The 22,878-nt window shown below is 33.6% G+C and overlaps 2 protein-coding genes across 2 annotated transcripts; one reads left to right on the forward strand and one right to left on the reverse strand.

Moving 5' to 3' along the window:
• Positions 1-54: 54 nt before the first annotated feature.
• cora (erythrocyte membrane protein band 4.1 like coracle) lies at positions 55-16,717 on the reverse strand. Its single transcript, XM_017912166.1, has 15 exons — positions 16,486-16,717; positions 8,438-8,605; positions 8,204-8,351; positions 7,835-8,129; positions 7,407-7,745; positions 7,153-7,325; positions 6,898-7,037; positions 5,975-6,061; positions 5,212-5,446; positions 2,796-2,998; positions 2,165-2,272; positions 1,863-1,970; positions 1,271-1,375; positions 497-706; positions 55-424 (listed from the first exon to the last, which is right to left on the reverse strand). Exons 2-15 carry the CDS (start codon positions 8,594-8,596, stop codon positions 245-247), a joined length of 2,490 nt encoding a protein of 829 aa, XP_017767655.1. The 5' UTR covers positions 8,597-8,605; positions 16,486-16,717; the 3' UTR covers positions 55-244.
• A 1,819-nt stretch (positions 16,718-18,536) lies between these two features.
• LOC108555883 (stromal membrane-associated protein 1) lies at positions 18,537-21,840 on the forward strand. The gene is made up of 8 exons (XM_017911744.1): positions 18,537-18,974; positions 19,584-19,717; positions 19,818-19,985; positions 20,058-20,262; positions 20,342-20,617; positions 20,689-20,984; positions 21,062-21,211; positions 21,286-21,840. The coding sequence occupies exons 1-8, from the start codon at positions 18,857-18,859 to the stop codon at positions 21,400-21,402; spliced, it is 1,464 nt and encodes a 487-aa protein (XP_017767233.1). The 5' UTR covers positions 18,537-18,856; the 3' UTR covers positions 21,403-21,840.
• The last annotated feature ends 1,038 nt before the right edge of the window (positions 21,841-22,878 follow it).

Here is a 22,878-nt window from a genome sequence, read left to right on the forward strand (position 1 = left end):
AAGAAATAATGTTTTCCAACTATTACACGATAAACGTTATTTTTGATTGGCCCTTTATTTGGTAAAATACTTAAGTAAATGTTGACAATAGCAAAACTCAGTCAAATCATTTACTATGTATTGTTAAAATACATATCAATTTAATCTTTTTTATTTTGTCTTTTTTTAGAATCACGAGCATTTTGTTATCTAGACAAAGAGTGCCCTTTATTTCTTACAAAAATGATTTTTCACCTATTACAAATTACTGCGCTGTTTGCTGTTGAATTTCTATTTTTTCTACTGTCATATCAGGGTTCATTGCTGTTGCTTCTTGAATTGCTTCTGCCAAAGCCCTATCGTGATCGATTGGATCGCCATCCGACTGTATAGTAATTTTTTGCTCTACACGAGTTTCCACAACTCCATCTCTTTCAGTTTTATACTAAAATTATGATATATATATATTGATATCATCAAGCGCATTAAATATTAAGAATTGCGCTAAAATTCTTACCGTTATCGTTTCAACAGTACGAGTTTTACTGGATATTGTTTGAGAACTAACTATTTCTCCAGTTGCACTGTACATTCCATCTTCACTTTCAACAGCTACCTTTCTAGTTTCAGTTGCTACTAGTGGTACTGTGGTAGTTGTCGTTACATTATTTTCTGGTTCTCCTTTGTAAAGATGTGTTTCAGTTTCAACAACACCAGCTGGATCACCCTAAATTAAATTTAATGATATTTTTATTCTATACAAAAAAAATTAAAAAATGTATCTAATGTGAGGATAGTATATTGAATTGATACTGTACAATTATATTAATTATATTACAAGAACAAATACATTAAACAATTAAAGAACCAAAGCATTATTAAAGTAGTATAAGCTTTATGTTACTCTTACTAATTAATAATTAATACCTTAAACCAATACCATCAAAATAATGAGTAAGTTTTCTACAATGATTTTATGAATGTAAATTTTTATGTTCCCATGGATGTCAACAAATAAGTACCAGTATGAAATGAATATTGATGGAAAGTATACAGTTTATCTTAAGTATTTTAATAATATATAGATATATATGATAAAATTAGTATCAATAGTCTACTGATTATTCTAAGGATTTGTATCCACTTTAAAAATATTTTTTGTACAGTAAACATACTTAAACAATATACCTTGGTGAAGATTCATCCCCAGAACTAAATTTTCTAAATTCTCATAATTTTATTTCTAAGAATGTAATTTCTTAATAGAATCATACCAAGCCTAAAGATTTACCTGATAATATTGATTGTAGAAAGCCTGTTGATCATCTTCAAGGTCAATTGGAGTACCTGAATCATCACTGCTTGAACTGGATGTACTGAGCCTTCGTGAGAACAGCTACACCATGCAATGTGTTAACCAAGCCGGCAAAATTAATTACAAAAATAAAAAAAATAATTAGATGAATAATAGCATTGGTTAAATTTTATTAATCAACCAATATCCTGGATGAGTTAAATATTACTGATGTACTAAAAAATTGCAATCCCTTCATTTAAACATATGATACCGTGATATATATGCTGATGTGCATGATTCTTATTTATCCATATATTACACAAAAAATGAATGTCGTACACTTAAAATTAAATATATACTATAAAAACCATAAGCTTCATGATGTTACATGTATCTCCACAAATATTAAAGAGAATTGTTTAAATATATGTGCAATGACCATATTAGCATGGAATATAATATATACTAATGATTTTATGTTAGGATGAACCAAAAACATGGTATGTGATCATTTACATAAATGCTTACATGCTTCATCCATTAGTGGTGAGCTCGATATATGTTCAAATTGTTAATGAATCATTACCTGTTCACCAGAAACATGACTTGTTGTTCGAACTTCTTGTGTTACTACTCTCTGCTCTTGTCTTGTTGCACTGGTTGCTGTTGTATGCGCTACAGTTTTTTCTTCTACCTAATATAAAAAAAAATATAAAAAAATAATTCTAATTTTATGGAATAATATATTACAGACAATATATGAAATAATTCACAATATTTGCATATAAAAATATGAATAAATGCAGTAAAATTACAAATAGAAAAGCATGTAATCTGAATCTTTCTTTTTTCTTGCAGAGATGAACAACTTATAATAATATTACAAACCTGACTGGTTTTCTGATTTTTTTCAAGATCCTCATGCATTGTAGCAGTGCGTGTAGTAACAGCAGTTGCTGTCATGTATGGAGCTCTACCATCATCTGATGCCTCTGCCTAAATACAACTACAAGGTAACTAATGTCTTATAATAAAGCAGCAATATATAATGTATCTTCTATACTTTAATTTCAAAATGATAAAAAATTTCTTTGTGTAGAAATTACATCCATGTTAATTACACACGTTTACACATGCAATACTCAGGCACTCAATATTTAAGAATCATATGATAATATCTATAATAAAACTACTGAATACACTATTATTAATATTATTCAAATAATTTAACAAGCTAAGATAAATATAAATTTACCTAAAGGATATGGATACTGTAAAATATTGAAATAAATATAAATGGAAAAATAATAATAAAAATATAAATAAAAAAAAAAAAATGTACTGAAGGAAAGAGAAAAAGATGATATGAAAGGATCAATGGATATCATGTTTTATAGACAGAATATCTTATATTTTTATCAATATTTTCCATTTTATCTTGTAATTAGGAAAAGAAATTATTTATGCTGCTATGTGCTTTTATATTTTGAAGAGTTTTAATCTCTAAAAATTATATCACCTTATTAATTTGTGTAGAAACTGTTACTTGGCCTGTGCCTCCAGGTGTAAGATCTTCAACTTTCTCTTCTATATTTTGTGTCACACCTTCTTGATCCTTTACTACTGATTGTTTGGTTGTAGTTTTTACTATTGTTGGAGTAGTACTTGAAGTTAAAGTTTTCTTCGCTTTTGAAGAGATGGATTTTGTTGTATCCCGTATATCCTTTAAAATAGTATAGTATAATATAGAACTAGTAGTATTTATAGACAAAAGTGACACAGAATCAAATTCATTTGTATCAGAAAGACGAACAAATTAATCCTTAAGGGAAAAGCTAAGTATAGAAAAAAGAAAAGTACTCCAAAATCTCCAAAATAGATCGACTATACGAAACCTTATGATTACAGAAAGATGGAATTTTTTCCAATTTAGAAATCTTCTGTCATTTAGATTTTCATATGAAGATAGATGTGCATCATCTCAAGCTTAAAATTGACAACCACCAACAGCAGTAATTATACACTTGATAAAGGGAAAAAAATTATAGAATGTGAAAAAAAAAAAAGGAAACCAAAGGGATAAAAATTAAATTTTTCTTAAAATTTACTCTTGATTTCAATTATATAATATCTGTCAAATTATATAAACAACAGAAAATAACATTTAAATCAAACATTGATAAGAATACATCAGCAGTCTTTATTGTTATTATTAGTATATAATAATAAGAAAGTATTAATTATTATCCAATCATAATTGAATTATTTATTACAAATTTTAAATCAAAATATTACATTTTATCACTTCCAGATGGTTAAAAAAATCATTTGATTTGTGATTTATACTAAGGATAGTAAACTATTAGATCAAGATAATCCTATATCAAAAAAATTGTGAACAAATAAAAAACTGAATTCAGTATACATGGAATTTACATTAATTGTGGTATAGTTATGAGCAAAGATTGTAAATTTGTGAATTAGGAAGTTCTGAGTGTGGAAAAAGGAATTTCATCAAAGATGGTATATCATACATGGTTCTAATAAACAAATACTCAATTTACATTTAGTGGTACTAGAAGAGATACTAGTAAAAAGAAATAAAATTCCAGAAACAAGCGAAGAAGCAGAAACATGTGATATATTAGATACTTGTGGAATATTCATAAAAAATGGTTTATATTTACCTCTGATTCTAAATCACTTATGCAAGGATTATACTGTGTGAATGGAAACTAAATAGATCTCAATTTATCTGAACCCATCAGGAGACAAACGAGTCATATAACTGGATCACTCACACAATACAAAAAATTTCACACAAAAAATTTCATTTATTGGAATGAAATTTCAGTTTGTGATTGCCGAACGAATTTTGTATACCTTATTTACGGTACTAAGATATTATCGTTTGTTTCGGTATAAAAAATTGCATACGCACATATAAGATACATGCAAATAAATATTTTAGTAAAAAATAAAATTGTGAAGGTGTGTAATATTTTACATTGTTACTTAAAAATTAGAAATATTAAACATATTACAAAAATAACTGTTTATTTAATTTATATGTTGTACTTAATTTTGACATTGCCGATCATTATAATCAATGTTATCATAATCTTCGTAGCAATCAATATGTTAAATAAACTATTGTTGAATGCTATTCCAGTTATATGAACATTTATAATAATTAGAATGCACACAATCGATTAACATATTAAATAAAATACAATCATGCTTCACAATCGATCTGAGACAATAACTTTTTTCATTTGAAAAGTACAATTGTGGAAAATCAACAATGATTAATGTAAAAAATAACGAAGCTGAAATAATAAAATATGAAGAAGAAATAACAATAGGTAGCAAAGATAAAAGCAAAACAAACATCATATTAACTACTCAAAACAATGCTTTAGAATCTACAATTTACTTATAGTTTTTGTAATAACGTGTGTTTGGTATTTCTATTAGTGAATTAATTCTGTGTGGAAAAGCTTTGCAATTAAAGACAAAAGTGGGAAGTGACCTCGAAGAAAATTTAAAATCAACAGTTTGAAAAAACATAATGGAATTCATGTATTAAATATTCAAGGAAAAATACAGCAAGTGCGGAAACGTTGAAATGAGAAAACGTTTAGAAGTATCATAGAAGAAAATATTCAGAAAATTTTATGTATAATGCCAATAATATAAGTTTATACTGAAAACTTTGAGATTCCAACTTCGAATAATTAAAATATTACCATAAGCAGAAGAAGAAGTAAATATTACTGAATCCACTTATCTGAACATGATTATTTGACCCAATTAATTGAACGAAAAATTATAGGTAGTAGAGAGAATCAGTAAACTCCTATTATAGAATGATCCAGTTATATCAACTGTTTGTCCTCCAAAGGGTTTAGGTAAATGGAGTTTTATTGTACTTACCTTTATTTTCTCTTTCTTTTCTTTATCTCTTTTTTCTGGTGTTTCCTTATCTTTCTTTTTCAACTCTTTTTTACTGGGTGACTTTATATCGTTGTTGTCAAGAATAGCACTTTCATTTATTAAATCAGAGTTGTTGAGATCATTATGATTTTCCTTTTCGTTTTCGTTTTGTTTATCCTTTTTCTTCTTAAATAGACCACCGGGCGGTAGGACCGCAATTCCTCCGACCGGTTTCTATAAGTAAATTTATAGTCACACATCGCTTCATGCAATAAGCACGATTCAGCTCTATTGCTAAGCTATTATCAACTATATGTTTCACATTCTCTTGACGTATATTTCATGCTGGATAATTAATTACGGTCTGCGCTCTCAAAAAAATATCAGTTGTTGACTTATTAGATGAATATACTTTCCTGAAGAGTTTACTTGTGATTAATAATACATTTCTTGAATATTTCTTACGATATATTGTTATATGTGATGATTGTTATGTACATGCGAACATAAGCATTAGCGCAGTTAAATAACTTATTAAAATATTTGCGTCTGCGCATGCTCATGTGATGTCACAATAAATGAAATTTTAAACAATTTGAAAATTCAACTTTGAGGCGATGGCCGTATGATATTTGCAAAAAATAAATAAAAAATAGCGGCATGCATCGAAAAAAAGGAAAACACCAAATGGTCACATACATTAATACGGATAGAAATATGTTGGTTAATGCATGACAGTATGTTCCAGGTGAAATTCTATACCTTTTTGCCACGATCTGCATCATATTCTCCTTCCAGGCTACTGGTACTGCTAGCTGATGTTGTTCCAGCACTTGTTTTGCGTGTGAGCTACCGGTGTTAGTTAGGTGTCAGTTAGTTTTTATAGTTGAAGCACTAGGATGTGAATATCGAATTCAAATTTGTGAAATTAAATTATTACATACAAATGCCATGTGTTCAATTTTCGATAATAATTATAAGATAAAGTCTTGTAAGATCTACACATTTCTAAATTTCTTGCAGAAAAATATTTCAAGTCCGTATAAATATATACAAGTTAATTAACCAAGTGTTATTTCAAATGAATGGAAAATGATATTAGTTTTGCCTTATCTAATATTAAATTTTTGTATGTAATTTTTAATCGAAGTTAATTAACTTGCATGTGCATTGTCTAAATTGATTTGGTAATTTCGGAATAAATGTATTAAAATATCTAATGCATTCAACTATGGCTAATACATGGCATACCAAAACTTATCAACATGCCATTGGCTACGAATATTGTTTGTTTAGTTAAAAAACAATAGTGCATAATGGTTAACTTGAATTTTTTATGAAATACGTTATTCTCTGATTTTAAGTGAACCAATTGGTGTTCTACAGTTTCTCCATTTCATAATATAATTATCAATTCGATTGGACTTAAGAAGTATCGTTACACGACAATAACGGGACGATTAATTAGTTAAATTTATTATTATACCATTAAAATCTTTAAAAAGAAGCTTTGTTTGAAAGCGTAGACCGCAGAAATTTCTTTTAAAATGATTTTTCATGGAATAATTTTCAATTTGCATGACGATTTCATGCATCCTCTACTAACTATTACTATGTTCGATAATATATATATATATACAAATATATATATATTTATATGTGTGTATATGTGTATCCTTTTTTACCTTTTCTTTCTGTTTTTTAATGGGACTAGGCCGTTGATCCATGTGCTCCATGTCAGGAATCATTTCAGGTTCATAGCTCATTGTATGCCTCTTACTTGGTTCTGAACCATAAGATTCAACTTGTTTAGGACCTCCTAGCGCTGTATAATGCACACATACCTTTCAAAATCTTAACGTGATAACTTTGCGATAATGGTGTCAAAACGGCGCTTGCTGTATATTGCGTCTAAAGTTAAGTATCAAAAGTCTTTTTACCATCCATACTACGAGATGTAGGACGTCGACCACTTAAAGATCTTTCAAATTGTGGAGGTTGTCTGTCAATAGGAGTCTTCTTCGTTTCGTAATGAGTTCTTCCTGAATATCGGAAACGAGAACCCAAATGTGGTATTAAACCCACTTTCTTTACAGGCTCAGGACTCATGAGCCTAAAAAATGTAGGTATTATTTTATATCTATGTGCGTGTTAGTTTATTTTGCTAATTAAAATCACTTAAATGATTATTTACCTGAAGAAAGTATGGTGTTCCACGCATACTTTCCATAACTTTTTCGCAGCTCTGTGATTTGCTAGTTTAAAACCAATTGTGGACTCAAACTGCTCAAATTCACCTGGCCTGATTTTTATGTAAAAGTTATGCCTCTTATACGAGATCTTTAGTATCTTTGGCCAAGCAAACCTATTAATTCTCAATCGATCTCTGTAGACGAGAAGACCCGATGAACATACGCCTAACATTATATCAACGCCTTCAGAATCTTTAGCAGGGTGGAGATCAACCCCGTACATTGCTAATTTTTTTGCGTTTTCGAGATAATGCAGCTCTGCCTCTGCAGGTGTTTGTCCTCTAAAAATTCGTACAAATTTCTTTACCGTTCTTTACGAATTAATTCCATTATCATGTAAATAGACAGCTAACTAATAGACGAGACTAACTTATGTGTTTTATGCAGATCCATTACTTTTTCTACTAATTCTGGAGTCTGATTCGGGGCAAACTTGAAATCCTTTAAATATGTGCGGCCATGCTCGTCTGGATCGTAATCTCCAACTTCTGATTGAACTAAATATGAACCTAGAAGAGCATGAGTCACAAAGGAACACGGCAATCGTCCTGTGATAATGTCGTTCCTAATTTGAAGGCATAGCTGATAACGAGTTATGTCTTCTTGCAATTGAGCTGGGTCGGGTGGATAAAACTTCACTTCGAAATTAAATTTCCATGGTTCGTCTGCAGAGATAAAAGTAACAAATTGATTGCAATAATGATATCACATAATATAAGTGTAAACAGAATCTACCTACTTTTTACAAATTTTGCGATTCTTTTATCCAGATCTAACCAATTTCGTGAATCGTGTCTGTCCTCGTAAATAAGACCGAAATAATCTTTCTCCATTAGATTCATACTCTGGCATATCATGTCAAGTAATTCTTGACCTTTCGCCTTCCTCTGGAACAAAATCAATTTCTCATCCAGTCTGATGAACGCCGAGCTTCATTCTTCTTGCAGAACGAACAACAAAATTGATAGCTTACGTCTATGTGAAAATCTTTGGCAGTTCCATCCAGTAAAGTGATTCTTGCAAGAGCTGTTTTACCTTTGCTAACTGGACTTTTCGTTGGTGAGTTTGTTCCGGTTCCATTTTCTGCCGTTACTTCTGGTTGACCACCAGCGGATTTCTGTTCCTCCGGCATATTTCAGCCCTGTGTTAAGAAGATTCCGCGTGTTAATCCATGTTGTACACCGGGTTCATTATCTCGCTAGAGATGGCGCGCGAAATAATCTTCTAAATAAATCTGTTTTCTTAATCTTCGACTACATCGAGGAAATATCGCGTGCTGTTTCAGTGTATTCGAGTATAGATCCTGTCTAGACTAGAGGGTGCCATGTAGAGAAATAATCAATATTTGCCGGAGCTCTTCGAGTTACACGTACCCCGTCTATAAAGCGCCCCGGTTCCTATCTCATTAACTAAGAAAAAGTATAAGAACAAACAGAAATATTGCTACGAAATACTCCGAAGTTCATTATCTCACACACCTGAGTAATTGGAAGAAAAATTTCCACGATAGATATATCCCTAATAAAAATTTTTCCTAATCAAAGCTTATATTATTCTTGCTTCGATGATTTAACGTTCGTGAATTATCACCCGAAGCACGCCAAATACGCATTTCTGTCCACGACGTCTCCAGTTTGCCGCAGGAAAACATTGTAGATTAGATTTACTGTTGTATCGTAATGGCACACACGAGTAGATCCCAATGGCACAAATTTGCACAATTGTCTGGGATCCGCATGCGTACAGAGACCGAGATATGATAAAAAGTACTAGTACTAGACCAACGATTTCGCAAGAACTTCACGTACAAGTTATAGTTAGGTGCAACGAATGCACGTGTGTGCATTTATCACAGGTCGTTGGCCCTTAGACAAAGACAGATAAAACGTTCACGTAAGAATAATATCTCGATACGAAGCTAATAAAGTGGAGATATTTATAACATCGTGCCTATCAAAATATACGAGTTATTTATTATTAGACGCAATAAAGCTGCTATAAAAATATTATGTCTGCTTTACGATCGATCGTAGCGCGTGTCTAGAGGGATTCATAGAAAAAGGTTTCGATGTAATGACATTGCGTATAAAATCCGTTGAAATGCTGGTTCGATTTAGCGAATCAAAAATATCCACGAAATTATATCGGCGCGACCCTGACCGACACGCTTTGTCGAATCTGCTATTCGAATAGACGATCAACGGCGAAATAGCTCGAATGTGGTCCCTTATGCAATACCATGGAGCAAATAGCAATTCAACCTCAATTGCATAGAATCAGAGCTATACTAGGACGTTGTTTGTCGTTGCAAATACCATTAGTGCAGCTCGCCGAGAGAACGAGCGGAAAAACGCACTCGCAGTGATTCCCCGAGGTTTTCGCGATAGTTTGAGGAGCTGCGCGCGACCAGAGTGAGTCATGCACCAGCAGACATACAAAAGGGAGAGACCTACGTGTATCATTAAACGGAAATCACGGTTTAACGTTCAATTCTGGCCGAATATCTCGTTACATAGCCACGCAACCGTCGATCCCGACAAAAGAGTAATTACATAAATCTGCGCCCTCCTGTGTTGTTGCGCAACGCTGTAACTGAACAGGGGGGAAAAAAAAAAGGACAGGAGAAAACACCTTTTGTAACTTATACCCCGATGTAAAATGGAGCACGCTTCCTATATCGAGAATATCAAAAATAATACGAGAAAACGGGGACGCAAGGAAACGCTGATTCGTCTCGTTCATTGTCCATTAGTCGACTCGATTTATCTTTGAGACACGTAGAAATTACTCTGGAATTCATAGAACTAGTGGTACGTGTCGCGGCAAGTTCGACAAGCCCGATGTCGTCATCGCTGGAAGCAAACGTCCTTTGCCGTGTTCTTTGCCAGACCGATGAAGTAATGCCTCGACTAACAGGCACCATGACGCGACTGACCAATATTATACGTATATACTCTAATACGATAGACCACGTTAATCCTTGACTAAGTAGATCAACGATATTCCAGAAATTCTAGGTAAGAGACACGCAGACAGCGTTCCAGACCGCGACAGATATGGAAGAAGCTATTGGAAACTTAAAACGTCGAGTCTGGATTCGCGAGACACGTAGAAGAAACCGGTCGATCGTCTCGTTTTGCTAACGGGTCAGCTGAAAGTTTAAAGGCCTGCTGAATGGAGTAAGCCGGTCTGAAAGAATCCGCTTTTTTCATCGGCGTCGCGAGATCCTTTCAAAGACGCGTGGGTTTCATTTGGTCGTGTGTCAAAGGGCTTATTGTAAACGAGGGTCGCGTGATCCACGGCACACGCCCACATCGATCGTGTACACAGGCTCGGTGACAACTACGTGGACACACGTCTCATCCTCCATACGCATTAAGGAGCTATCGTCTTTAATGAATGAATTCATACCTCTCGAGACGCGTTGCTGGCTGATAAAAATAGAAAGATCGAAATTCTCGCTGCGTGGAATCATTTCGTCCTCGAGGGTCAAATTTATGGGGCTCCGGGTAAATGTCTAAAACGTGTAGCAACGGCAGAAATAAATTACGTCTCGCCAAAGGAATAAATTATCATAGAAACGACGATTAAACGTATAAATAAATCCATCGCGAAATTAAAACCGAGATTCGGTTCGGTCCTCTTGCTGAAATTCACGTTGCAACGAACTAAAAAGACCTAACCCAACATCGGCTCGAGTTTTCCAGTTAAAAGAATCCCGGTCGCGGTACTCGAGTAAATCGAGTGTCAACGTGTATGCTACATCGAACGCCTACACGAAGCCAACGAATCGACGAAATCATTCTGCAAACCGTGCCCGCAGAGGAGCAGGAAGAGCAGAGGATGTCATTAGAAAACGAGTCAGCTTTGCATATGCATGCGCGACGGGGTTTATTAACCTAGCGGTGGTGGTGCCTCGCGATCGCACGTGAATGAATTCACGTTGCTGCAACTCGAGCAGAAGCGGACGCGATCGTTTCGAACGCTGGCATTTAAATCCCTCGTGTCGACTTCTACATAATACGAGTCTCCGCTTCGCGTGTGCAACGACATTGTGTCTCCGGAATCAATGAAAACCCAGGTGGTTCTTTCAGAGATACAAGAGGCAAGGATCAACCTTCGCGGGGGGTGCGTTTGATCGATCGACGTCCCCCGCGTCGCGGTCGGATATTCGCGAGCTGACAATTTTCCGGTCGGACGAGTAGCGACAAACGACTACTGAAATGCAGCCAAACTTACCACCGCGTTCGTGGTAGGCACCGGTAACAGTTTCTACGAAACATACATCGACTATGACCTAGCTGTGCAACTGGTACGAAAAAGAAAGAGAAAGAACGACCTCCCTCGTCTTATCTTGAAACATTTGATTTTAGACGTGATAAAGTGTTCGACGAAACGTTATGAAAATACGCCACTGGTGCACTTTGTGACTCGCGTCGATTACGATTCTCTTTCCAAGAATAATTCCAGAAAGGTCAGTTCTTACCCCCGTTTCAGAAGTATTTAACGTCGAGAGAAATTAACGAGGAACGCCAACGATAAAAGTAAGGTCTCGCGCGTAGAAATTATAACGAGGAACAGGGGGTTTGTAGCTCGTTTTTATTACCGATGGGGTGGAGATAATTTTCTCTAGTATTTTATAGATGCAGACGCTTCGACAGTTAGTTCACGGTCGATTCAGTCCCCAGACACTTGGGACAGTTTTTATCGGGTGTCGTGCAGACGCGTCGCGCACCACCGATCGTAAGTAAGGGGTTCCCCGCGAATTTATCTCTTTCTCTCGTTCAACCCTTTCTTTCATCGCATTCGCAACGGCATTCATCGTAGGTCTTCCTCTGTCGCGAGTTTCAATGGTAGGAATTGCAGGGGCGAGAAGACAAGAGCGGGGGTACAGACACAGAGGGTGAGGAGGATTCTTTGATGCGTGAAATTAAAGGGCTGAAAGCTATAAAAACGTCGTCGAAAATTTCATCAACCAGGATTCATCGATTCTTCTCTCTTTCGTCGAGACGGAGCTACCACGAGAATTTCGCCGGTATATTTCCTTGATCGCGCCGCAAATTTATTCCACTCGAGTCTCATAATTGCGACAGAAAAAATTAACCATCAATTACGTTCCCGTTTGCCAATGTGTGACTCCCGTGTGTTGTCGGACCACGAGTCGGAGAACGATTCGGACTTTAATTAAACGTGCTACGTCTCCCTTGCGTATTTTTACACGAGGATTCGTTCACAAGTGCTCAAAGGGGATCTGTTACGTGTGCGTGGAATTAAAAGCTCGAGAGCTCGTCAACGACAGAAACGTATAATAATACCGCTTCGACCGCTTGTCACGCACAATACACTACCATGACTCATTTTTAATTTCAATCATTTTAGAATTCAGAACAATTTCATGGGCGCAAGTTTCGATGCCACTCAATTTTACAGCTAACGTCGTATTGATCGTGTACAAATTTGTAAAACGCGAAATTTTCTACTTGTACGAGATTAACCCTTTGCACTCGACAATTTTTTTGGCTAGAGAAGAGTAGAAAATCAAGGATTCTCTTTTAAAAAACTGACGATACTTTTTTGAGCAGTAAATAAAGAATTTGTATAATAATAGACTTGTAGAATTATTTGCTTTCGATACCTTGCACACTGTTACATTACATTAAATTTGATACATCAATTAATATCGATCTTCCAAATTTTATGAAATGGTGACTGAGGCTCACCTCTCGAGTGCAAAGGATTAACCCTTTACATTTGATCATTTTTTGTCACCATAGAAACTATATCGCGTTGCATTATTTTAAACTTAACATCGACTATTAATTCTGATATCTTTGCCAAGTGGTAACTAAGAGTCTGTTCTCGAGCATAAAGGGTTAAACCTCGACCATGTCAACAAAACGTAAACATAATAATCGGTTTCTTTCAAATTCCTTAGGCTTTCCCGAAGAAGGTGGAATTTCTTGGTACAGGCGTAAACGAGTCATAAACGTGCAGTCTTTCCGTTTTACTCCTCCAGCTTCACTGTGATTTGGCGCAATAACAATGGCCGCTTTTTACGAGTACTTTTTCCATGCGTAAACTGAGATAATTGGCCGTGTCCTACCGTAACGCCACCATGCTGTTACACCGTGTCGTTATTGCGCTCTGCTTTTTCACGGTTAAATCGTTCCTAGTTCCCAGCACGCCTCGAACCACGGTGTATTTATCCCAGGTTTCCCGCTTCTGAAAAGCTTTCACATTTTCAAACGCAGAAACGTCTCACGTCCCTGATTTCATAGTCTTTCTCCTGTGGCTACGAAAGTGTTTGACTCTTTCAAAAATGCGACTCACGTCCTCTAGGGAGGATGGTAAAAAATAAACACGATTCGACTTACGTGTGCTGTAGGGATACGTCGAGGAGAAAATACGTTCGCCGATTAGATGCGCCAAGCGGCCATGACGAAAATAGAAAAAGCGAAAGAAAGAAATCATGTTTCGCGTTGATTACATGCGCGATTTAATCGCGTACAATCGTTGCCAGAACGTAAGCTATGTTCTGTGAATACGGAGAAACCTACAAAATGTCCAGAACAGCGAATGAACCGGTGACAAAGGCAATCTGAAACGACGAAACAGAAACATGATAAGCTTTAATTGTAGGTTAGGTTTGTACTTCCTTTTTAATTACCATTTAAGTCCTGCCCAATTCGAAATTACAATTTAATTTTTTTACCGTAAATTACGATTCCGTAATCAGAATATAGCAGAGCACGTGACAATCAGAGCCACGCCTTGGTCGCGATCAACTTCCAAGTTTCTTTCGCGTGGTGAACGCCGATACTTCCGGCGATTGCTTTACGGAAGACAGGTACGCGAGTGCCAGCCAACCGTACAATTAAATTTTACGTGAATCAGCCAACCACGCGGAGCACGCTTGCTACTACGTTAACAGGTGTGATACGTCTGGCGCTGCTACCACTACAAGCCCGCCAAGTTCTAATTTAGCCCGGATAGTTCCTGATACGGATACCATGAGCATCAATAAATTGATAACGTTGCTTGATAAAGGCAGCGATTACATCGTATAACGAGCAATACTCGTAAACCGATTTACAGATCGTATGTTATTTGTTTACCTTGTATTTTATTTACGTGGCACTTTACGAACACCGGGCGGTCGTTTTACAAAGTCATTGAAATCTACACCGGCTTTGGGATCAACGAGGTTGACTGGTCAGAATATTCGAGCGGTATTCGTGTCATAGTTCATGAGCACGCACCCGTATATAGGAGAAAGCTACGTTACATGGTGTGTTCCCTGGCGCGTAAGCTTAGTTCCCCCAAGTTCATTGTAACTTTGGTCATGTCGTGCATCACCTCCTATCAACGTCACACCTCCCTACGCATCGCTCGCAAGTACACTTCCTTGCCCTGGTTAACGGCTATCCACCGTTTGTGGCAATAATCCTAAATACACACCGGAATCTAAACTTAGTTAATCTACACGTTTGCCGCTACTGCGTGTCAGCCGAAAGGATGAGGATAACTAAATTTTGTTACTACCATTTTACTGTTAAATTGCTGCAACTTCTCTTACAGAGATACGAGAATAGATTTATAACATAATGTTTATTCGAAGACGTTGTTTGAATGCATTACCGAGAATGTCAAAGCGTAACTAGAAATGAACAAAGGGAAGCTCTAATCGATCATTGGCAACAGCTAGGAACACAACTGACCTAATGCATGTTTCAAAAAAGCTGACATCTGAATAACAAAGTGTATAACTGACCTAATTGGTAGTAACAAGCGTTCGCCAGAAAAGTGACCAAATTTTAGCACATCAGTAAACGATGTGTTCATACTAATCAGCGATATAATCGCATTTACTACAAAGAATCAATGTATGAGATATACAAATCTTAGACTATAGATTTCAAGAATTATAAATCTTTGATAAGGGAATCAGATAATTCAAAAGTTCCAAATTATTTTCCAAGATATAAAATCATTGAAAACGTCCTTGTTTAATTCGATTTGTCATACGAGAGAGAGAAAGAGAGAAATATATGTGGTAAAATATGAAACGTGTGGCATACTTTGCAAAAGCACTCTACCCTCAGGGTCACACATGAAAGAGGAAACCATACGATAATGGAAATAAATTGCAGTTGGCACGCTGTTATTTCAAATTCGTTGATTATCCTCGACCCAGTAACGAAATAAATTTCTAGATTTTAACAGCAATTTCCAGCGGATTCTGCGCGTCTCATTGTATCACGGCTCACAAGGGAATGGATGATAGTCTTTCTGAAGAAATATGATACACGACACGCAAAGAATGCATTCGTGCCTTCTATCTTGAATGTATTGATTCCATGCCTGTCAGAGTTTTTAGATATAACTATATGAGTAAATAGTTTTGGGTAAACATCGAACAAAAAATCGATACATAGTCGAATATCTGATTTCGTTACAAATTTAAACAATACACTGCCTCACATGCTGCACAACGTAATATACATGCAATCAGAAGAAATGCAAAAATTAAATAAAACTATAATAGTACATTGCATTAAAAATCTTTTTCAATCGGGCCAAGCAAATGTTTCCGTGTATTTTTCATTGAAATATATACAATATAATATATTTATCGATAATTTAGATACTTTTCCTAATACATAGAATAGTGGATAAAATATTATTCTTTTCATCACATACTTTGACATCACTGTAGGTTATGTGAATGATAAATGTCCTTTATGTTGTATCAATTTTTACAAAAATTCATTGTTATTCGTAACAAAATAATAAACATTGAATCAGTATATACGAGTCAATATATAAACTCTTACATGATAATAAATATTCGTATTTAAAGGCTTGCATTCCTATCCATCACTGTTAAACTCGGAGTTGTACAAATATTACTAATTCTATATTTAATATTTTAAGACTTAGTGTTATTGAAGAAATTGAAGAAAACCTTTTTACTCTATGTCACAAAAGTAATAAATGAAATCAGAAAACTAGTAAACTTACCTATAGAATATAGACGCGATCTTTTCTTAAATAATGCACCACAATAGAAAGATCGTAGACAAAAATATAATAAAAAAAATACACAGCGTTCGAGCACTAATTGTTTCTTTCTCGATCAAGTAACGGAGTACTTCCTACCATAAGCACATAAACAACTCTCGTTCCAATTCCACCGACGGTTACGAATACGAAACAGGTCCGTCGAATCGCGGGGCGACGCTGGATGCGGCCACGGCCCATACTCACATCATTTTCAAATAGTCCCCAGACTAGCACAAATATTATGGCTTACGTACCTTGATATTTCCAAATTCTTGATTCAACGAGTGATCACAGTTCATGGAAAATACAACTCAGATTGAAAATTTCCGTAGTAGTAATGCACCACTTAATTCAAACCGCAAGCACAGCGAATACGGGACTGCTTTCAATGTTCTTACGCGTGAGTCAATATGGCTGACTACCTAGGAAAATCAGTTTCTCTTATGACGCAATCAAGCGAGTACGCCCAGGTTAAACACATTTTCTCCGCTAGATAGCAGCACTTAAGCTGTAATTTTAGCGGTCGGTAAATAGAATTTTCAACGATCGATGAAATAGGAAATTGGAAACAAGAACTTTAGTTATGCTAAAGTTGAATACTTTATTAGGAGAATCGAAAAGAGCAATAACATAATAGTCATTTATAATATTAGATTGAAAGGTTAGAAACTTTTCAAAAATAGACAATAAATCCAAGAAGTATCGTACATTAATGTTTTATGAATAATATTATGACAATCAATAATTTCAAAATATTCAAAATGAAAGTTAAAATTCATATTAAAAACATAATTTTCAGAATACGAAATTAATTATCACATATTGAATTCTAAAATTGCTTCTCTATAAAGGGTTAAAAATCAGATTTACTATATTTATGTACTGTAATTTTCCTTTGCACATGTAAATTATTATGTACAAATTAATAATCATATTACTAAAGGAACAAAATAAATAAAGTATATCGTAGTATGAATTTTCATTATTATAACCCAAATTCACAAATATTTTTACATTCAGAATTAGTTACTTTTACATATATTACATGGTTAGTTACTTTAATATATTTATATTCATTATAAATTAAAATTAATAAAAGAAAAGAAAAAATTTTATTCGCATCATTACAAACAGGGTAGAAAATAAATCTATCACCCATTGCTTTTTTGTGCCACATATTTTAGGAGCATTAGGATCACCTTACCATTTTAATGTCTTTCCCAACGTTACCGATTCAGCATAGAATAAGATTACAATATTCAAAGTGGTTGAAATCAAAACTAAATTTTAGTATGAAATTATAAATGAAGTATAGGATGGAATATGTTATAATCATAAATGAAGTATAAAATTCTTATATGCTGCAGTATTTTATGTTATAATGACTTAAATTCCACAATGATCCAACGACTGCAAGTACTGCATAGCTCATTTATCTATAATTAACCTTATTTTTTCTATCACTTACATTCTCACCACCAAAAATGTAATAAAGGAATCGTAATATAAATATATTATGAAAACGTATATACGAGAATGTAAATGTAGTCATATTGAAATAATTCAAATTTAATTGTACTGGTGCAATTTTATTTCACGAAAGCAGCATAACATTATGTATTAGCTATGCAATAAATAAAAAGTAAATTGAAGTAAATACGACAAAAATATCACATTCGTGTAATTAATAAATTTAAAGATAAAAATTCGTTCCTGTGAGAAACATATGTAAAAATTGAAAGATTAAAAAGAAATAGTTAATATTACCGTTTTCACTATTTATCTGATAGCAATATATATAAGAATAAACACACATTATAAAAATATTGATTTTTATATTTTGTAATTATATCATGCCCTATAGTTAATTTTTATTTTATAATTAAATTTAATTGTAATTTCAACCACTAGTAATGTTGTATTTTATTTAGTGCTGAATCGGTAATGTTGGAAATGATACTAGAGTGGTGAGGGGTTCTAGAGCCCCCATGACGTGGGACAAAAAAGTGCATAGGGTGATAGGTCTATCCTATACCTTGTCTGTGATTATAGTAACTACATAATGTAAAAAGTCTTCGATAGATAGAAACACAAGATACATGTTAGAATCATTGACGATCTACTTACTATTTCATTTAAGATATCACAACGTACAACCCAATAGAATTCCTTCAACTACATGACGTTTCACTGAATAACGAATTGAACTATTGGGGGCGTTCGCTGGCCATTACTGCATACTACTTGACGGTTCTCGTGTGTCTTCAACGTTGTAAGAAGAAAACATTGTTTTGGACTTGGTAGAGAAGAATTTTGTTACTATACAGAAATGACGTCCCGTCTGGAAAAAGAACGTTCCAAGCAAATACAAGAGAAGTGTCAGAATCTTTTGATACAGATGCTACGCGATGAGGACAACAAGTATTGTGTCGATTGCGATGCGAAAGGTTCGTGCGTCAATTGTATATTTTCTAACGATGTCTTGTCTCTGTTTGACTGATGAACCCTCATTATTCTGTTCCCTTCTTATGAACATTGTAAAATTGTATTGTGAGTAACAGTACATCTAAAGCATTGATATTGATTTGAAAACGACCTAGTTTCATCTAGTAAGGCATTATAGATTTTTAATTCCACCGTGACAAAACATTAGGTGACAACGATTACGTGTGAATGTCAGTGTGGTTTCTTAATTATTCACTGCTTATTCATGTACACATTCTTCTTTTTCTGCTAATCTTTAATAAAAAATGTTTTATGTTAGCAGCATTTATTATTTTCCTTTTTTCATGTACATATTTTATGTATCATAATATCTATAAATAAGGTAAATTAATTCTGCCAACTGCTGGATTGTATTATAATTTGAATTCAGTTTCATTTGTCTTGATGTTTGTATTTTATATGTAAATGAAGTTATAGAATACTATATTTTTTTATTCCTATTGTTAAGTATTGCTTAAAAATTAAGTACTAATATGTTCATTTTATTGCAGTTTTGTTATATATATAATAAATTTACAAATTTAATAGATTAGCATTTATTTATTTCATAGGACCAAGATGGGCCAGTTGGAATCTAGGTATATTCTTATGCATTCGTTGTGCTGGAATACATAGAAATCTTGGAGTTCATATAAGCAAAGTTAAATCTGTTAACTTAGATACATGGACACCAGAACAAGTAGTGGTATGTTTATAATTATATATTTTAGTTCCAAACATTCTAATTATTAATATTAATTACAGCAAGCACTCTTAATGAGAAGTACAATATGTTTTACTTTTAGAGTTTACAACAAATGGGTAATTCCCGTGCAAGAGCAGTATATGAAGCTAACCTTCCAGATAGTTTTCAAAGACCTCAAACAGTTAGTAGTCTTGAAAGTTTTATTCGTGCAAAATATGAACATAAAAGATATATAGCTAGAGAATGGGTACCACCACCTTTACCGAAGGTAATACTTTAGGAAACATTTACTAATTTATGTATAGTAAATTTATAAGTAAATTCTCGAATAAATGTATAGGTTAATTGGGATAAAGAACTGGATGAAGAAGCAGAAAGACAACGCAGACGGAAAAAGGAAAATTCTAAAACCTCTAATAATCAAGCTATACTTCCACCTGTGAAGAAACCAGAAGTAGTGCCTCAGTTGCCAAAACCTAAAAGTTCTGTCAGTCCTAAACCTAATAGAGCAAATAATTCTTCAACTTTAGACTTATTGGGCTTAGGTATATTTCTTTTAGACATTTATTTCAGTAACATATGGAATAAAATTTATATTTTTAAAGATGAACAAATTTTTAACAGATGCTCCAGCAACAAATCAACCAAATGTAAATGGTACTGGAGATGATATATTTTCTTCCTTTTTATCTGCACCTCCAGCTTCGGTAGCTTCAACATGTAGTAGTACTTCTGGTACAACCACAAACACATCAACAACTGTGAACAAAAGTGAAGATGAGAGTTTCTTTGATCAACCAGCACCATCAGTTCAAGAAAAAAATAAAATGTCCAAAGACAGTATTTTAGCCTTATATGGTACACCGAGTAATCAACAATCAGCAATGTTTGGAGTTCCTGGTACATTTATTACTTAAAAAACATTACTATGTATAAAATATTGGTGTAATTTATGTCATGTTATGTTTTAGGTGGAATGTATACTCAGCAATCTACTGTTCAGTATAAACAAGTACCAACTGTGGTACCATTTGGTCAACAAACTAGTTTTCCAAATCAGCAAAGTTCCTTGGCTCAACTTAATCAACTTCCAGCCCAGATGTCTGTTACATCTAATCAATTACCTATGAGTCAAAATCAAATTACAGTAAATTCGACTTCATTAGGATCAGTGGCATCAAATTCCTTAGGAAATTGTTTACATGTAGGCCAGATAAATCAGATGAATGGTATACCTAATCCTGCCATTACAATGCAATCCCAAATGGTACATTAATTTATGTATTGCACGTTACAAATAATTACTCTGTTTATCAATAAACTAATTATTTCATGCATTGCTAGATGATGCAATTAGGACAGTCTAATATTAGTAGTAATAATGGATGGAGTGGAATGTTAACACAAAATCTTCAACCAGCTCCTGGTAGTAATCCTTTCTTTAATTTAACATCTCAGCAGCAACAACAACAACCTGTTGTATATGGTTCTCAGGTATACAAATGATACATTTCAAATGCATAATATATGTTCCTATGTTTACAATTACGAATATATTTACGTTTCAGTTACCGCAACAAATGGCGCAACTCTCTTTGAGTGGCACTAGTTTTTCGAGTACACCAGGAAAGTCTACTACTACTGCACTTCCGGGACAAACGCTTTCTACCAATTTATGGCAGTAAAAGTTTTATGGATATTATTAGTTGATTGATTATTCCATTCAGTGTTGTACACTAGTGTCGAACGTTCGTTATCGAACATGATTACATTTCCATATTAGTTTGGAAATTGCTCTGGGACATAACACAACAGACGTAAACGAAAAGTACTTGAATACTGTCATTTCCGAAAAATCGTGAATGCATACGGTATTTTAAACCCGAAAGGTTTTCCTTCTAAAGCTTTGCTAGCTTTCAACATTATTGTTGGAAAAGTGAGAACTACAAATAAAAACGAATTTTTGACTGACTGTAAAGAATTATTTGTGACGTACGGTATATATGTACTTGATAATGTAATTGTATTATTTGCAAAAATGGGTGCTTTTGTAATTATGATGAATGTATGTCAGGGTCCACTTTCATTATGGCAAAGGATTTCATTATACTTAATCAAGTACAAGCATCTTTAGTAAAATAAGCATTTTGGAACATAGTTCATTTTTACCCCGAAACATAAAGAAAAGTCAGATACATAACAGTTTTCGCAAAGTATTAAAGTTGTTTGACAAATGATGTATTAAAGGCTACTTTACTTAAAAAGTAACTTCAACTATTTTAAAGGAAAATTCATTTCTTAATATAATGTTACAATTTTTATATGCAATCAAAATGTAATGAATATTTTCAATATTTGATTGCTATTTTCATGTATTATTCGTATCACGTACTATTGATTTATGTAAAAATTGAAAAATCGTTTGTGTTTAAACAATTAGTGGTATCGTTTGTACTTGAGTAATTGCTTAGAGCGTTAAACCGCAACGTTGATTATACATTAAAGAACATTTTAAACCTTAATATTCTTGAACAAGTATTATTAATACTTCTTATGGAAATGAATTTAGTGTTTTGTTAATATCTAATGCCAGAGACTTAATGAACTAAACATATTATCTACATCTTGATTCTTATATCATCATGAAATACTATGAAAACCTATAATTTCAAATTTTATATATTTAAAACTGAAGTATTTTAATTATAATTAATTGATTGATGATAATTAATTATTATTGTATGTAAAACAGGATTGCATATTTCCCTGTTTAAAGAATTATGTAATTTATTGTCATATAATATGATAAACATTGAAACTTGACAATAAGTTCTGGACATATCTGTCACGTTCATGCTTTATTGTATTAAATTTTTTCTTATTAAATTATATTAAATCATGCAGTTTAAAACAAAATGCGTGATATAAAATGTAAACAAATTTTTCACGTATTCTTATAAATAATTACCAACTATCATGCAATTCAAATTGTAGTGATCACAAACAATTGGGCCTCGTGTCTTGCTGTTGCATCGAGAAAATTTAACATATTGTAAAACTGATATAAGTACAAATACACGTTGTCGAAATATAAAAAAATTTATAATATATAATTTATAAAGCATCAATAACAATTGAGCAATCAATCAATTTTTTTATAT

The sequence above is a fragment of the Eufriesea mexicana genome, unplaced genomic scaffold, assembly GCF_001483705.2.
Source record: "Eufriesea mexicana isolate 0111107269 unplaced genomic scaffold, ASM148370v2 scaffold474474858, whole genome shotgun sequence".
Lineage (NCBI taxonomy): Eukaryota > Metazoa > Arthropoda > Insecta > Hymenoptera > Apidae > Eufriesea > Eufriesea mexicana.

Bases quoted from the DNA above. Each gene is read 5' to 3' on its own strand.
- LOC108555883 (XM_017911744.1), top strand. From the start codon at position 18,857: ATGACGTCCCGTCTGGAAAAAGAACGTTCCAAGCAAATACAAGAGAAG. The intron at 19,718-19,817 runs GTATGTTTATAA...TTTTACTTTTAG, and splicing joins GGACACCAGAACAAGTAGTG to AGTTTACAACAAATGGGTAA. The intron at 19,986-20,057 runs GTAATACTTTAG...ATAAATGTATAG, and splicing joins TACCACCACCTTTACCGAAG to GTTAATTGGGATAAAGAACT.
- cora (XM_017912166.1), bottom strand. From the start codon at position 8,596: ATGCCGGAGGAACAGAAATCCGCTGGTGGTCAACCAGAAGTAACGGCA. The intron at 7,746-7,834 runs GTTAGTCTCGTC...ACGAATTTTTAG, and splicing joins GATCTGCATAAAACACATAA to AGGACAAACACCTGCAGAGG. The intron at 6,062-6,897 runs GTAAAAAAGGAT...TAACACCGGTAG, and splicing joins TTAAAAAACAGAAAGAAAAG to CTCACACGCAAAACAAGTGC.